The 18,276-nt window shown below is 40.3% G+C and overlaps 1 protein-coding gene across 1 annotated transcript; it reads right to left on the bottom strand.

The window, feature by feature from the left end:
* Positions 1-7,831: 7,831 nt before the first annotated feature.
* Positions 7,832-8,767, bottom strand: LOC142108334 (olfactory receptor 6N1-like). Its single transcript, XM_075191964.1, has one exon. The coding sequence runs from the start codon at positions 8,765-8,767 to the stop codon at positions 7,832-7,834; it is 936 nt and encodes a 311-aa protein (XP_075048065.1).
* Between the last annotated feature and the right edge of the window lie 9,509 nt (positions 8,768-18,276).

Here is an 18,276-nt window from a genome sequence, read left to right as displayed (position 1 = left end):
ATTTAAGATTCAAATATTTGATATTTTCTTAAAATCTACTTAGAATTGCATATTTGATGTTGAACTGATTACAATTAAGTGATTCTGATCACTTATAGGATAGCTTCAATTTAAATACCAGGGAAACTTTTCACTCTCCATCCACATTGAAAAGGACTACATGTTAACTGAAATGCATTGGTGAAACAGGGGGAAGGGGGGTGTAGAGACCCACCAGGGATTATAGTAATTTATCAGAATAAAATCTGCATTTGGTGTCCTGGGAGCCTGTGTTCCATATCTGTCAATTCCAATAGGGAAAACTGCAGTTACCCTGTGTGGCCTGGGTTTGACTTTTTTATGATTGCTGTGTCTTTTGTTTTGTAAGGGTATTCTCAATAAATACATCTGTGTTATAGAAGGTAATATGTTAGATTTCTTCTATTTTACTTCTTTTGCGTGGTTTGCCTCTACTTTGCAGCTACTCCACTCTCTGATATCTGCTAAATACATCTGTGCTCAATCTCCTACACTTTTCTACTTCCCTACTTCTCCTTCCTATATCTTTCCCCCTCTTCACCATATATCACAAACACTCTCACTACACTACACCCATATGACATCATGGTGAGCGTGGTTACCATACCAATGTAGAAAATATTAGCGAAACATCATATATGGAACAGTAGTGAATACAAGTCTTTGTTTTAAGAAATACTGTTTATTTATGGATTATTATACATTTAAGATTCAAATATTTGATATTTTCTTAAAATCTACATAGAATTGCATATTTGATGTTGAACTGATTACAATTAAGTGATTCTGATCACTTATAGGATAGCTTCAATTTAAATACCAGGGAAACTTTTCACTCTCCATCCACATTGAAAAGGACTACATGTTAACTGAAATGCATTGGTGAAACAGGGGGAAGGGGGGTGTAGAGACCCACCAGGGATTATAGTAATTTATCAGAATAAAATCTGCATTTGGTGTCCTGGGAGCCTGTGTTCCATATCTGTCAATTCCAATAGGGAAAACTGCAGTTACCCTGTGTGGCCTGGGTTTGACTTTTTTATGATTGCTGTGTCTTTTGTTTTGTAAGGGTTTTCTCATTAAATACATCTGTGTTATAGAAGGTAATATGTTAGATTTCTTCTATTTTACTTCTTTTGCGTGGTTTGCCTCTACTTTGCAGCTACTCCACTCTCTGATATCTGCTAAATACATCTGTGCTCAATCTCCTACACTTTTCTACTTCCCTACTTCTCCTTCCTATATCTTTCCCCCTCTTCACCATATATCACAAACACTCTCACTACACTACACCCTCCTCATCTTATTTACTCCTATCCAATCCCATCCCTATGTTTAGGCATATCCATTAAATCACTCCCTACCTGCACCACCTTAGGCTAACTCTTCTTTACTTTACCTCATTTTACAGAATGTTTACACACCTTCTAATTCTGTAACCCTACTCCCCCCTCTCCCACCACATCTGCACACACACCTGACTCCCCTCCAACCCAACCTCCACTTCCCCACCATTCCCCTTCACACTAAACCTCCCTCCTCTCCCTTTAAATCCTACCATCATCTTCCACCACATACCTGGACACCCACACCCAACCTATACTCTTCTTTCTGCTTACCTCTCCACCAATTCTACCTCCAGCTTGATGGACATAAGAACAATCTGGCTCCATGACTCACGGCCAAACAACAAGTAGGCCCCACGGACAACAATCGCAAAAAATCGATCTTACCATCCAACCAGAAACCCTGTTACAAATAAAAGTTCCTTCACACTCAATTGGTGAACCCCGAAGTTAAGGTACTTGGAGATTTACTTAACTAAACATTATGACAAATTGTGGGCCACTAATTTCCCTGCTCCTCTTTGATAACCTTATAAAAGAATTAACCACATAGACTTCCCACTTTATATCCTGGATAGGCAAAGTGGCAGCCATGAAAATGAACCTCCTGCAAAAATTGAGTCCTTCTGCCATGAGGTCAAAAAACTGATCTACAAGATTACATGCCTATGCTTCCCTCTACATCTGTTAAACTACCGCCATCCTCGGCTTCTCCCTGATGTGCCTAGGCAGATTTGAAAACTCGCCAGACATGTCCTTCCAGCAACTAGATGCCTGATCACCCAGAACTGGAACTCCCCTGATCCCACCACGAGACATGCAGTCCCAATTATGTTTGGCAGATGTTTAAAATTAAACAGTTTACTAGCCATATCTGTGATCAGCCCAACTGGAATTCCTGGCCTGAATTTTTGGACAACTAATGATTTGGGTTTTATCGGGGTACCTCAGGGCTCTGTTCTGGGACCCTTACTCTTCTCTCTATACACCTCCTCCCTGGGTGAACTCATCAGCTCCTTTGGCTTCAGCTACCACCTTTACGCTGATGACACTCAACTATACCTCTCCTCTCCTGATCTCTCTCCCTCCCTCCTCTCTAGGGTGTCCTCCTGCCTCTCTGCCATCTCCTCCTGGATGTCCTCTCGATTCCTCAAACTTAACCTTGCCAAAACTGAGCTCATAGTTTTTCCTCCCTCTCATACCTCATCCCCTTCTGACCTCTCCATCACTGTCGACAACACCTCTATCTCCCCTGTCCCCCAACTTCGCTGCCTTGGTGTCATCCTCGACTCCTCTCTCTCCTTTGGCCCCCACATCCTCTCTCTTGCTAAATCCTGCCGCTTCCAGCTGCTTAACATCGCTCGCATCCGGCCCTTCCTCTACCAAGATGCCACCAAATGCCTTATCCACTCTCTGATCATCTCCCGCCTGGACTACTGCAACCTCCTCCTCACTGGCCTCCCCCACTCTCATCTCGCTCCCCTTTGATCTGTTCTTAACGCTGCCACTAGGCTTATTTTCCTTTCTCGCCACTCCTCTTCTGTCTCCCCCCTCTACCTAGCCCTTCACTGGCTCCCATTCCCCTTCAGAATCCTCTTTAAGCTCCTCACACTCACCTACAAGGCCCTCACCAACTCCACTGCGCCCTACATCTCCCCTCATATCTATTCATGCTCCATCCCGCCCTCTCTGTTCTGCATCTGACTGTCGCCTCTCTTCCCCCCTTATAACCTTCTCCCATGCGCATATCCAAGACTTCGCCCGCGCTGCCCCTCCACTATAAAAAGCTCCCTCCCTCCATCAGAACTTCCCCTAATCTGTCCAGTTTCAAACGGGCCCTAAAACCCACCTTTTTCTTAAAGCCTTTCTGTCTCCCACTTAACTTCCTACCTTATCTTCTGCCTCCGTCCCCCTACTCTCCCTCTCTCCCCTGCGTCTCTCTGTCTGTCCACCCCTCCCCTTAGATTGTACGCTCCTCTGAGCAGGGCCATCTCTCCTCCTGTTTCCACTACTTTTAACTCTGCTCTCCAGCTACTTAGCCCTCTTCCTCGAGGGTCCTCCACCCCACGTCCACTCTCGCTCCCTCCTCCCCCCTGGGGGTCTCCCTGTCTTCTGTGCCCTCCTTCTTGGGCTCCGTTGTTTGCGGATCCTCCCTCCCCCTTCCCCGCCCTCTCTAGATATGCATTGAGCTTACTGAGCTACTGTGCTTACTGTTTACTGTACTGTGCTGTCTCCCATTGTATTGTAATTTGTTTGTCCCTGTACGGCGCTGCGGATGCCTTGTGGCGCCTCGTAAATAAAAATTAATAATAATAATAATAATAATAATATCATTATTTTTGTTTTTTCTATTACTACTGCTTCTTTTTCTGTATACTTAAAACTTTGTTTCTTGCTTGCCTTGCCCCCCTTCTCTTCCTTCTCCTTTTTTTTAAAGACAAGTTGTGTTCGGATTGCGTTGCAAGATAAATCAGGTCCTGTGTGGTTTTTATATTCATTTTTTGAGATACAAAAGGCTTTTCATTTATTTGTAAGGGGAAAAATATAAACTTATAGTTGATACAAGTAAAGATACAAGCACAAGAAAATAATTGGACATTGGTTGGACAGTTATTTATTTTGTATTTTAATTATATCATACACATGACAACGCTGTTTTTTTACTTGCATCAAATGTATTTGTGTATAAGTGCTGGAAGAACTGTTAAGCTACATTAAGTCATTTTATATGAAGAATAAACTTCTCTTACAAAGAGAGAGCTCTGGCACTAGGACACAGTGCTGTATGTGGTGGATGGATATAGGGCATAATCTAGGGATTCTTACAGTGATTTTAACAAGTATTTTGTGTATAATCTTATAACAATTTAGCTAAATTATTTTACCCAAAAATATATTACTTCTAAAGTTAAAATATTGTTTGTTTCAAACCTTATGTTATGATTTTTCAATTTTTTTTATAAAATACAAGGGTCACACAGTCAATATTATCATTATGAAGTGTCAATTACAGACAACATGAGACAAGCTATATAGATTGGGTGGGAATCCTTTACTAAAGCTGGGGACAGGATAATGTAACTATTGTGCAGATCACACAATAAACAACCTTTTGGTCAGATATTGCATTAGTGTGTGTATGCTCCCACTATCCTGTTTTATCACAGTAAAACACATCATATTGTCTGATTCGGTTTTCTAAGCTTCCTAAAAATCAGATGGAATGATGTCGGCAAATGTGGAAATGTGTACACATTCACAACCAGAAGTGTAGGCATATGTCTGTACAGTGTACAGAGTCACAATCTTTTCAGCAGATGGCTATGAGAGATGAAGATCTTAGATCTGACGGTAAATCGTGTAAGTGTGTATCGATGAATCAGCATGCTCATCAAGACATTCAACTATTGGTAAAATCGTTACAGGAATCTCATTTAAAGAAAAAAATGCATTAGTGAATATACTAGCCCTAGTAGTAACAAATAATGTAGACATAATATCAAATATTCAAGTAAGGGAGCACTTGGGAAACAGTGATCATAATATGGTCTCATTTGGAATTAGTTTCCAGAAGCAACTGCGTAAGGGATCAACTAGGACTTTAAACTTTAGAAAGGCAAATTTTAATATGCTTAAGGAGTCTATAAACTCCATAGACTTGGACGCAATTTTGAAGGCAAAAATACAGTGGAAAAGTGGGTTGTCTTTAAAATGTTGTTGGAAACATATATACGTATAAGTTCATTAATATGGGAAACAAATGCAAAAGAATTAAGTCTAAACTAATTGTGAGGGATGAAATGGAAGAAGCATGCATTTAAATTGTTTAATTCTTAAGGGACTAGGCTGTTCTTTCCATATCTACAAAGAATGTAGTAAAACATGCAAAAAGGTAATTAGATTGGCTAAAGTAGAAAATGAAAAACAAGTTGCAAAAGAAAATAAGACAAACTCTAAAAAGTTTTTTAAGTATATAAATGGCAAAATTATTTAAAAAAACAATATAGGACCCGTAAGAAGTGAGATGGGTGGATTGATTAATGATAATAAGTAAAAAATAGAGGTATTAAACACTTTCTTTTTCTCAATATTTACTAGAGAGGAACAAATGGTAGGAATAATACATAAGAATGAAAATGCAACCATACCATTAATTAATACTAGGCTGACAAAGGTAGAAGTCCAAAGGCGACCGAATAAAATTAAGATTAATAAAGCTCCAGTTCCACATTGCATACACCCAAGGGTTCTTATGGAGCTAAACTCAGAAATAGCTAGACCACTATTCTTAATTTTCATAGAATCAATTTCATATGGCCCAGTACTAAGGGATTGTCGTATAGTAGATTTGGTGCCGTTGTTTAAAAACGGAATGAGATTACAGCCAGGGATTTGGCTCACTCACAATTTTCCTAAGAACACAGCCATGAATAAATAATGGCACCAAAACATTCTCCATGAGTAACTTCTCCCAACCATTCAAGAACAGTTTGGTGACGAACAATGGCTTTTCCAGTATGATGGAGCACCATTCCAAAAGGCAAAAGTGATAGCTAAGTGGCTCAGGGATCAAAACATCGAAATTTTGGACCCATGGCCAGGAAACTCCCCAGACCCTAATCCCATTTTGGTCAATCTTCAAGAGGCGGGTGGACAAACAAAAACCCACAAGTTCTGACAAACTCCAAGCATTGATTAGGCAAGAATGGGCGGCCATCATTCAGTATGTGGCCCAGAAGTTGATTGACAGTATGCCAAGGCGAATTTCAGAGGTCTTCAAAAAGAAGGGTCAACACTGCAAATATTGACTTTTGTTTAAACTTTATGTAATTGTCAATAAAAGCCTTTAAAACTTATGGCATGCTTGTAATTTTACTTCAGTATACCATAGCAACATCTGACAAAAAGGTCTAAAAACACTGAAGCAGCAAACTTTGTAAAAACCAATACTTGTGTCATTCTCAAAACTTTTGGCCATGACTGTATAAAAAAAGACATTTTGGAACTAGAAAGGAGTCAGAGAAGGGCGTCAAAATTGATAAATGGTATGGAGTCATTAAGTTATGAGAAAAAGTTGGCCAGATTAGACATGTTTATTTTAGAAAAGAGACATCAAAGAGGGGATATGATTACTATGTACAAATACATTAAGGGCTAGATTTACTAAGCTACAGTTTAAAAGAGTGGGGATGTTGCCCATAGCAACAAATCAGATTCTAGCTGTCATTTTGTAGAAAGTACTAAATAAATGAAAGCTAGAATCTGATTGGTTGCTAAAGGCAACATCCCCACTTTTTCAAACCCGCAGCTTAGTAAATCTAGCCCTAAGGGTCAATACAGAAGACTTTCATGGGAACTTTTTTCCCAAGGACTATACACAGGACACGCGGTCACTCCCTAAGGTAAGAGGAGAGGAAGTTTCACAAGCAGCAAAGGAAGGGGTTCTTTACAGTAAGGGCAGTCAAGATATGGCAGGTGGTGGTGGCAATTTCAATTGATATGTTTAAGAAATGCTTAGACAAAATTTTAACAGAAAAGGGTATCCAGGGTTACGAGAGTTAATTCAAATGAAGGATAGTAGTGGATCTAGGCAGAAATAGGACTGCAATGTTGGGTCAGGAGGGATCTTTCCTGATTGAAACAGATTGGCAGTTCATTCATTTGAATCAATTTCAAATATAAGTGAGGAGACCCAGGAGACCCAGAATAGGTTGAACTTGATGAACTAGTGTCTTTTTTCAACCTCATCAACTATGTTACTATGTAGGGTGTATCCAGCTTTATTCAGAACTACAGTTCACAATTAGATTATTGGCTTGGAATAATTTACAAATGCTGAAGTAGATACACAAGTATAACACAAGTGTGAGATAAACTGATCAGTAGCTGTGATTCAGAAATGTGGCTTATGCTGCACGCATTATTTAGAGATGGACATAGTTACACATGGCATGCTCTTGACTTAGAGCTGTCTGTGCCTTACATTTGACATATACATGCCATAACTGATAATAATATTTCACCAGGTGTATCACCAAAAAAAAAAAAAACACATTTAATACTACATAATTTGTGCCTGTTGTTTGGACATATTTGAATGCATCCAACTCTAAATGAGCCTCAAAGGTAATATTCTACAGCAGGCCTGGCCAATCTGTGGCTCTCTAGGTGTAGTGAAGCTACAAGTCCCAGCATGACCTGGCTGGCTATCTACTAGCAATGCATGCTGGGGCTTGTAGTTTCATAACACCTGGAGAGTCACAGGTTGACCAGGCGTGTTCTAAAAGTTCACTGAGATAGGTTTGACATTCAGTAAAATGTCATTTATTCTTCTTTAAACACGGCTGATATCAACTGAATAAAAATTTCAAAAATAAAAAAGATAAAGTTTTTATGTGACAAATTAGTCAATGAAAATAAATACACTATATAGAAAGATATAAAGCCTATTTAATATGAACATCACTTTAAAGTGATTCTTGTTTTATAAGACGGTTTATTGAATTCCTGAAAACTTTCTTGACATCCCTGTTTCTAAAGGTATAAATAAAAGGGTTAATCATAGGCGTGAATGCTGTGTACATAATAGCAAGATACTTGTCATAATGACTTCCCTTAGGATTGACATACACAATGATGCCTGTACCATAAAGTAAGCTGGTTACAATGAGATGAGATGAACATGTGGAAAAGGCTTTCTGTTTTCCCTCCTCACTCTTGATCTTTGAAACAGTCATTATGATATTGACATAGAAACCTATGATTATAATTAAAGTCAAAACAACATTGAATATTGCACTTATGCTTGTACATATAATGCTAATGAAGGGATTTGAACATGCCAAGCTCTGCAGAGGAGCCAAGTCACAGAAGAAGTGGTCGATCATATTAGGGCCACAGAATTCCAAACATGCTGTCACGACGACAGGAATTAACATAATAGCAAATCCCATGATCCATGGTAAAATAGCCAACTCAATACATAAAGCATGTGTCATTATAGCTGGGTAGTGTAAAGGATTGTTAATAGCCAGGTGTCGGTCAAAAGCCATTACTACAAGAAGATGACATTCAGTTACAGCTAAGGAGCCAAATAAGTACAATTGGGTAAAACATCCATCGAAAGATATAATATTATCGGCTGCAATTAGATTGGATAAAAGTCTGGGGACAGTGACAGTCACAAACATAATTTCTAAAAGAGAGAGTACACTAATAAAAAAATACATTGTAGTATGAAGAGAAGGTTCTGTTCTGACAAGAACAATTATAGTAACGTTCCCCATGACACATGTAATGTAGGTCAGTAGAAAAATAACGAAAAGTAAATTCTGAAACTGGTGTAAATCAGCAAAAGCCAATAAAATAAAATCTTTTACAACAGTTTTGTTTGTTTCCACCATTTTGCTGACAAAAAAATACCTATGAAAAAAAAGATCAGGTTCCAAAATTATTATGTAAAGAATAAATATTAAGTATTCAGAATTCTATGCAACTTTTTGTTATCTAACTAAATGCGAAAAGTTTACTTTATACATAATACATTATATTTCAGAAGATTCTTTTGTTTGTTCAAAAAACAGAATTTTACTAGTAGTGCTTTCATGTAAAATATATTATACGATTAGTGGTGTTTTACATAATGTTATCTGTTATAATTTCATAAAACTGATCACATATAATGCATCATATATTCCATAGCAAACATCAGAAAGAGTCTTTAATCAGTTTTGCACAAGTTAAATGATTGAACAGCAATATGAATAAATTGCTGTGGGTTACAAATTTTTATAACTTGCGATTGACCAATGTACAATAAGGCTAATTGGCAATTTTATTGGATTTTTGTAATTAATCTAACTAATATATTTTTTCTAAACAATGAGTAAAGCAGTGTCATGAGATTGGTGTGAGCACTGAGATAAAATATTACAGATTATTTTGGAGAAGCATTACACATATTGCTGGGAATTACCTTGGGACCTGCTAATAAGGAGAACTGTAAACATCTTTATATTTTTATGAGCCTAGCGGGAGCAGGGAAAATATCTTCATATTGAAAAAAGTGATGTATGTGTATTATTGTGCTTATTTCCATCTTATGAAACATACTCAGCAATGTATGATATATGCTACTCAACACTTATCACTATTACATAGTGTTACTGCAGGAAATGTTTAATTGTATTAGCCTTGATATACTGTCACTCTAACTGGGTAAATGTATTTTTAGAAACCCAAAATACATATGTCATAGTTAAGTAACATTAGTCAGTTAGGCATACTGCACCATAATTTAAGCTTTTTATATATTGTTGCATTAATGTGTCTATCTCTGAAAACATAGGTTTATTTAGTATTATATTTAATATATAAAAATATGTGCACTGCAATAAGTATATACTGTAGATATTCATATATTGTGTACATTATTTTAGAGAGAGTTTGAAGATAAGGCATACATCGTTCACATAGTTATATACAATGTCATTTCAAAGCAAAATAATGTACACACAGCTACAAGTACATATAAATACTTTTCTTGCAGAAACTCTGTGCATTTAAACTGATTTTCATCTGCTGACTAAAGTCTGAAAAGTGCATTACAACAGTACAAATAGGTTCTTCTGGACTTGTTTCCAACACTGAGTTCTAAAAATCAGCGCACTCTATTTCTCATGCGCTAACTCAATAACAGTATGAAAAGCTTGTGGAAAATATATCAAAGACGCATCACTTGAACATGTCTCAAGTGCACAATATTTTTCATTACATTCTTATGCATATTCCCAGAATATATTTGCAAATTACTCTGATTATGGAAAATATTAACTTTCAAACTGTTTGCAAATATTTAGTTCCAAATCCAGATTTCTTATTAATCCATACTTTCTCAATATCTGTAGTATTTCATAGAATTCAACACTTGTCAATCTATTTTATACAAACATTTTATTCTGATTATTTGCATCACAGATGTGCCTTAATGTTGTCAGCTGCAAACAGTCTGTGTTTTAGGTATTAGAGCACTTAGAGGCTCATGTTAAGTTCTCGGCATATAATAAGCATTTTTATATCTGAGCATGGCACAAACCACTCTTTTTCGGAATAAGTGCTTTGTACGCTTGCTCAAAAGTAAACAAAAACACAATTTGTGTTCAACTTTACATGAGACCCATGGACCACATATCAAACACATTTAATTGTTTTCTATGGAGCAGAAAACACAAATCTATTTGTTGCTCATCCATAAAAAAGATTGCTTTCTCCTTAAGCTACAAGTTGTTATATGCCCACAAATCATGAATTTACATTTGTAGTAATTACTTACTTAACATTAGTAATGAAGTCATTATATGTAAACATTTACCTTAAGGGAAATCTGAAGTTGTTTTCTGGATAACACATGTATACATAATCAATTATCAATAAAGCATAATGAATTTTTGTCATTCATTGGAAACGAAAAAATATAATTGCACAAACATAGAAGAAATTTAAATAAATATGCAGAAGAGGTGAAGATTCTGTTATTTATATCTCAGAAAAGAGGATAGAAGAAGATTCTGCTGCAGATTCAGCCTTGGCAGTGTTAGAGCCAGGTAATGTAACTTAACCTTATATACCCCTTGTTATAATGTGTGCAAATAAAACATCTTACTCAGGGGACAATTGTTTCCATTGATACTTGAAATAGTTCTCATTATCCAGTCATTCTGATACTTAATTAAAAATAGTTCTAACAATGTCCTTGTTGGATTCATATTTTCCTCTGCACTATAAAATCACTAATTACTGTAATATTGAAAGATACTGAATAATTAGCTTGCTATAAATCGAGCCCTAAATATCTGGCAATAAATCTGGAAACAATGTATCAAATTATCCATTAAACTGAAGTGATAAAAGATTTTGCCAGCAATTGCACTGGACTTTTCAACAATTTCCACCTGTTTTCTATTTGATCAAAGGAGGTGCTTACCTTGAGGCTTCCTTGTTCCTTTGTTTGAAGGGTTTTAGTTATCAAATTGCCAAAAAGATCCCTCAGTGCCATCATTGCTTCACTTCAGTCTTCACTACTACTTCCAGGTGCCAAGCAGAACTGACATTGTGCGTGTGCTTTCTGCTGGGGTCCATTTTCTGGACTCGGAATTCAACTGGAGTAGCCCTGGCTCTGCTTGTCACTTACCTTTTGTCCATTGAATCTTCTGCTGCTGAGTGGATGTCTCTGCGACTACACCCAAAGCACCTACTGGAGACTACTCGTCTGCCGGCTGCCGCGTCAACTACAGACCATGGCTTGGGCTTACTTTCCATCAACCTATATACTACTGGACCTCCTGTCTCCCTATGATGCCTCCCTGCATGCTGCCGAATGCTCCTGGACACCGACCAGCCTATATCCCCTGTTCACCATTGAAAGAATTGACTGTCCTGAAAAGAGAATAAGATGAGAGAAACACTGGACAGGGAAAAACAGGAAAACCGCTGATCCATTCTGGATAACAGTCTTTACAAACTCCTTCGCTCAGGCATTGTTAACTGCAATCTTGGGTCTCCCGGCACAGATTCATGAGTGTGGTTCTTGGCTGTAATTTGAAACTTCTCTGGGTGTTGACTCCTCTGCAGTGGGTGGAATCGGTTCAAGTGTCTCTCTGCTACTCCTAGGGATTTGATGCTGGTTGTCAACACTTCTGATTCTGTCCATTTTAAAAAATGTCTCAGCCCCGTGGGTGAGACAATATCTCCAGCATTGGACCTTTGTCTGGTATGACTGTGACCCATCCCCTTGCAACCACATGTCCTGTTACCGAGAAATGAATGAACAAACATTTAGTGTCAAACACTGATGATATAAACAAATCAGGACACAGCAAAACTATTTTTCATACTGCACCCCTTATTTGGTTGAAAAAAAATTGAAAACGGTCATGCCAGACCTGTGTCCTGATATTGAGGTTGCCGATAACCCTTTGGGACAGTGTCTATGTATTTTGCATCTCTTTATAGGAAAAGAATGAGATACTGGCAGTTAGAAATGTAAAGAACGGGGAAAAAGACAGCAAAGAATAATAATAACAAAATGATTTGCAGAAAAACAGAAAAGCAGAAAAGGAGAAAAGGAGATTTACTGCAAAATAACAGCTGCATTGGGCACTATGGGGAATTGGCTCTCAACTATTCCACTAATCCCCTTGACACTTAACTAATCTATGACCCCTCCTCCATTTTTATTAAATTTAACAGGGAGTTACATCACCCATCCACTCTAGTGTCATCCATCAGCTCGTAAGGAGCCTGGTATTTCTGATCACAATATATATACACCTTTCGACGGACCTGTGGCTATAATAGAGCAGTTCAAAATGATCCCTTGTGACGCATACTCTGTATCTCCTCCATCTGTTGCCTACTAGTCTCTTCCCGCCGAATAACCACTTTAAACTGACCCATAAACAAAATTCTTTTTAGTATTAATCTCATATTGCTCATAACTTGTGACCGCTAGATGTGATCGCTACTCTGTCGAAACCAGGTTAATGCTGGTGAAATAAGCTTTAATATGAGACTAAACTCTCTAACTTTTAGAGGACCTGAGCCATAAATACCTTAGCTTTAATATTATCTATGTATAATTAATCTCTAATACATTTTACTAATAAATAAATGTGGATTGGAACTTTAATAAATGTGTATTATTTACAAGTGTAAGTGCGAATGTAAATGTGTTTGTTATTAATCCTTGTGATTGCGTCATAACACATAGTATACTAATCGCAATTGCACGGTAAAACAATATTAAATAATTTGATTGACTTCATCCAATTATTTGACTTTTAAAAGCCAAACTGGAATTCTTGGACTGAATCTTTTTTTAACAAATTACATTTTTATTGTTTTTTTAGATTTTTCAAAAGGGGGTACAGAAAGGAAAAAAAGGGGGGTACATAATGGAGTTGGAACACAATATTCTTGAAAGCATACAAAATCAGAACAGTAACTACCTGACTATTTGCCATATATGGTATGGTAAACCCAGCTAATAATCTCCATATAAAAGCTCATTCACCAGTCACGTTAGTAGGTGAGGGTAGAGAACGTGATGGGGCTCCTTCCCCTTCAGTAACATAAATATGCCAAGCTTTCCACTTAACCAGCGGAGATGATGTTGACGTAGAGTATGGGACACTAAGGGTTTCCATTTCAAAGTTAAAGTTGATTTTAGAGATCACTTTGGCCAGTGGTGGGGGGTAGAGAATGTTTCCATGCCTGAGCGTGACCTGGCCTGTCACATATCTATCTCAGGGTGGTAGAGCAGGAGGATAGTGTTGTAATAGAGCTAACTTTGGTGTGGGGGAAATCGAGTGGCCAAGGACTGAGTTTATCAATTGGAAAACCTTGATCCATAACGGACGCACCACTGGACATGATCAAATATATGAAGAATGTCGCCACATTCTGAACAATTGTGCCAACATAATGGGGATTCGGGTGGCCAAATTTTATGGAGCTTATCTGGGATGGCATATGTTCTATTCAATAGTTTTACCAACATCTCCGTATGGTTGAGGCACATAGACATTTTGAAAGAGTTAACAAAGATATGTTCCCAGTCTTCTTCTGACAATTCTAACTGGAGGTCTGTTTCCTACTGGATCTGAGGTTTATATTTAGGTACAGTATTTAGGCACAATAGGGTGTTATACCAGAGGGTAATGCTGGCTTTACTACTACCTTTAGTTAACGGGGAGTAATATCTGGCCAGGGGAGATCCAATCGCCAGATTTCTAAATGGCGGAGAGGTTAGTACGGCGGTTCCCAAACTGTGCGCCTCGGCTCCCAGGGGTGCCGCGGCGCTGTCACTGGGGTGCCGCGGGCCAGCCATATAAAAAAAAAAGAAAGAACACAGTAACTTACCAATCCGCCGGGCGCTGGGACCCAGTAGACTCCTCTCTCCCGCAGCAGCTGTCACTGATGTCGATATTCAGTGACAGCTGTTGCGGGAGAGAGGAGGCTGCTGGGTCCCGGCGCCCGGCGGATTGGTAAGTTACTGTGTTCTTTTTTTTTTTTTTTATATGGCTGGCCCGCGGCAGAGAAGTTAGAGGGATCATGACAGCGAGGCAGAGGAGAAGCAGAGGAGGGTGACAGCAGGAGAGTGACAGCGGGGCAGAGGAGAGGCAGAGGAGGGTGACAGCAGGAGAGTGACAGCGGGGCAGAGGAGAGGCAGAGGAGGGTGACAGCAGGAAAGTGACAGCGGGGCAGAGAAGAGGCAGAGGAGGGTGACAGCAGGAGAGTGACAGCGGGGCAGAGAAGAGGCAGAGGAGGGTGACAGCAGGAGAGTGACAGCGGGGCAGAGAAGAGGCAGAGGAGGGTGACAGCAGGAGAGTAACAGCGGGGCAGAGGAGGGTGACAGCAGGAGAGTGACAGCGGGGCAGAGGAGAGGCAGAGGAGGGTGACAGCAGGAGATTGACAGCGGGGCAGAGGAGAGGCAGAGTAGGGTGACAGCAGGAGAGTGACAGCGGGGCAAAGGAGAGGCAGAGAAGGGTGACAGCAGGAGAGTGACAGCGGGGCAGAGGAGAGGCAGAGGAGGGTGACAGCAGGAGAGTGACAGCGGGGCAGAGGAGGGTGACAGCAGGAGAGTGACAGCGGGGCAGAGGAGAGTGACAGCGGGGCAGAGGAGGGTGACAGCAGGAGAGTGACAGCGGGGCAGAGGAGAGTGACAGCGGGACAGCGGGGCAGAGGAGAGTGACAGCAGGGCAGAGGAGAGGCAGAGGAGGGTGACAGCAGGAGAGTGACAGCGTGACAGAGGGCAGAGGAGGGGACAGCGTGAGAGAGGGCAGAGGAGGGGGACAGCGTGACAGAGTGCAGAGGAGGGGGGACAGCGTGACAGAGGGCAGAGGAGGGGGGACAGTGTGAGAGAGGGCATTGTGTCTGAATGCAGAGGGGGCAGTGTGTCTGGATGCAGAGGGGGCAGTGTGTCTGGATGCAGAGGGGGCAGTGTGTCTAGATGCAGAGGGGGCAGTGTGTCTGGATGCAGAGTGGGCAGAGTGTCTAGATGCAGAGGGGGCAGAGTGTCTGGATGCAGAGGGGGCAAAGTGTCTGGATGCAGAGGGGGCATTTTTGCATACAACTCAATAAGTATTTCTGTCCTGACCTAAATACTTATTACAATTTTTTGACCCAACTACTTCTAAAATAGGACTGCTCAATAATTATATTGGAGGGGTGCCTTGAAAAAATTTGGAGACTCTAAAGGGTGCCGCAAACGGCAAAAGTTTGGGAACCACTGGGTTAGTAGATGCCTAATTTGAAAGTGTTTATAGAAGTCACCTTTTGGCAGCAAATACAAGGCACTAAGATGTGAGTAAGTGAAAAGCTTGCCTGAGTCCTACAAGTGTCCTAGGGTCTGAATACCCCTACTGACCCAACCAGAGAGATTTAAATCTGTTATTTGTCTGGCAATCCCCTGCAGGGACACACCCATCGTGGGGCGTACAAGCCCCTCAGTATCCCGGCACAGTCGGTCCCACACGGTTAAAGTGTCTCTAGTAAGTGTCTGCAAAGTCTCCGCGCAAGGTCTCCATTGACCAGGTACCCATAATAGGTCCGTCAAAGGGAACTCTGAGTTACATGCTACTTCCAGATTTACCCAGGGTTTCTCACCCCTTGGAATGTACCAGTCTTGCACTTGGTACAAAATGCAGGCCTCATGATAGTTTGTCAAGTGAGGAAGTGACAGTCCCCCTTGTCGTTTCCCTCTAGTCATGCGCTGCATAGCAATACGTGGGGGTTTGGCCTTCCATATATATGATTTCATCAGAGAGGTCAATTTGCCTAATTTCCCCCGGGAAAGGCAGAACGGAAGCATGCGGAATAGGTACATTAGTTTAGGAAGTAGCATCATTTTAAATACTGAGATCCTGCCTAACCAAGAGACTTCGAAGCACATCCACGACCCTATGAGCTTCAATAATTGTTGGTGTAGTAGAGAAAAATGATGATCTATAATTGAATCTAAGCGGGGAGTTATTTAAATCCCAAGATAAGTAATCCAGTAGTTTTCCACGAGTAGATAAATTTGTCTTTTAAGGACTGCAATCTATCTGTTGGGACATTTATAGGGAGTACTTCTATCTTTGAGGTATTCAATTTATAAAGAGATGCTCTACCGAACTGAAACAGAAGGTCATGAATCGCTGGCAGCGAGGTCTCCGGGTTCGTCACAAAAAGGAGTACGTCGTCAGCAAGTAACCACACTTTATGAGATGTCCCTCTCACCTTTAGTCCTGTGCACCTTTGGTCAAGTCTTATTCGTGCCGTCCGGGGTTCTATAGCCATCAAATAGATAATGGGGGACATGGGACAACCCTGTCGGGTTCCATTAGAAATTGAGAAGTTTAGGGAGAGAAACCCGTCACTATACACTCGACCGGATGGGTTAAAATGGAATTCAGGATGTTACCGGCAAATCCGAAAGTATGGAGAACTTGAGTCATATGGGACCAATGTAACCTATCGAATGCCTTTTCGGCATCTAGAGATAGAATCAACATGTTATCATTGTTCTTATGGCATTGTTCTATTAGGTGGAGGATATGTCTTGAATTGTCGGGGGCCTGTCTACCTGTCACAAAACCCACTTGATCCGGGTGGATCACTTCCGGAATGATAGGAGAAAGTCTGTTAGCAATAAGTTTTGCAAATATTTTGTCATCGGTATTTAAGAGGGCTATGAGGCGATAATTCTTGCAATCAGTAGGGTCCTTTACTGGTTTGGGGATGACCACAATATGGGACTCTAACATAGCAGATGGGAAGGAGCCAAAATGAGTTCTGGCCTCGTACAATTGGAGAAGGATAGGTGAAAACACATCATGAAATGTGGTAAAAAATGCATTACTATATCCATCCTGGCCTGGTGCCTTATTATTAGGAAGCTGTTTAATAATCCTATCAATTTCATCTGAGGACCAGGGGGCATTCAATTCTTCCCTAAGAGAGGGGGATATAGCTGGAAGGCAGAGATTTTCCAAATAGGTGGCAATGTCGTGTTCTGTCGGTTGGTAAGTAGAGGGGTCATTACGCAATTTATACAGGCCAGTGTAAAAGGCCGCAAAGGAGTCTGCAATAGTTTTTGGATTGGTAATCTTAGCACCCTTGGGGGTTGTGATGGCTCTAATACGATTTCCGGCCTGCAATCCCCGAAGTTTACGAGCTAACATTTTTGCCGGAGAGGGGAAATACCGGCAAAATCACAAACTTGGGGTGTGCGACCTAGGCCAACCGACACCACCACCCGCACGTGTAACCTAAACACTAACATATCTAAAATCAAGTAAATAGGTGAAAACACATGTCAAAGATTCAATAACAGAATATGCATAACATAACAGACAGATGTAGAATTTTTCCCCCCCTAAATTCCCTAGTCAAGAGGAGATAATATATAATGGATTATCAAAAGGAAGGTTATTTATGTGAGAACCTATCTATTCTCCTCTCCTATATGTGTGGCAGACAGGTAAATCTATACCCCAGTGAGGGGAGAAAACAAATATCAAGCAACCGTTGTAGAGCAATGAAGAAACTAACTCTACATTCAATTATAACTCTCTCTAGTAACACTGTAGAAAGTAACGATATTACAGGTGAAATTAGAAACAGTTCAAGTAGGACCTTATCCGGAGAGTGGGTCAGCGCAGGATCATCCCACCACTAGACATCAGGCACTGAAGTCCATAAAGTCAATGTATCAGTGCGGCTCTGAGGACAATTGGTAGTGGAAATCTGACTCCCAGCTGCCTCCAACATTTGGAGAGGAAGACATTCTTGGGTCTTGACCTAAAGGAGAGAAAACTCAGGTCGAGCTAGTGTGCACATCACAAGTCGGAAAGACCGAGCGTCCCGATCC

The sequence above is a fragment of the Mixophyes fleayi genome, chromosome 12, assembly GCF_038048845.1.
Source record: "Mixophyes fleayi isolate aMixFle1 chromosome 12, aMixFle1.hap1, whole genome shotgun sequence".
NCBI classification, from domain to species: domain Eukaryota; kingdom Metazoa; phylum Chordata; class Amphibia; order Anura; family Limnodynastidae; genus Mixophyes; species Mixophyes fleayi.
Note: the sequence above shows the minus strand (reverse complement) of the source record. Positions and strands in the feature narration are given on the sequence as shown.

Coding starts and splice junctions, on each gene's coding strand:
- LOC142108334 (XM_075191964.1), bottom strand. CDS start 8,767: ATGGTGGAAACAAACAAAACTGTTGTAAAAGATTTTATTTTATTGGCT.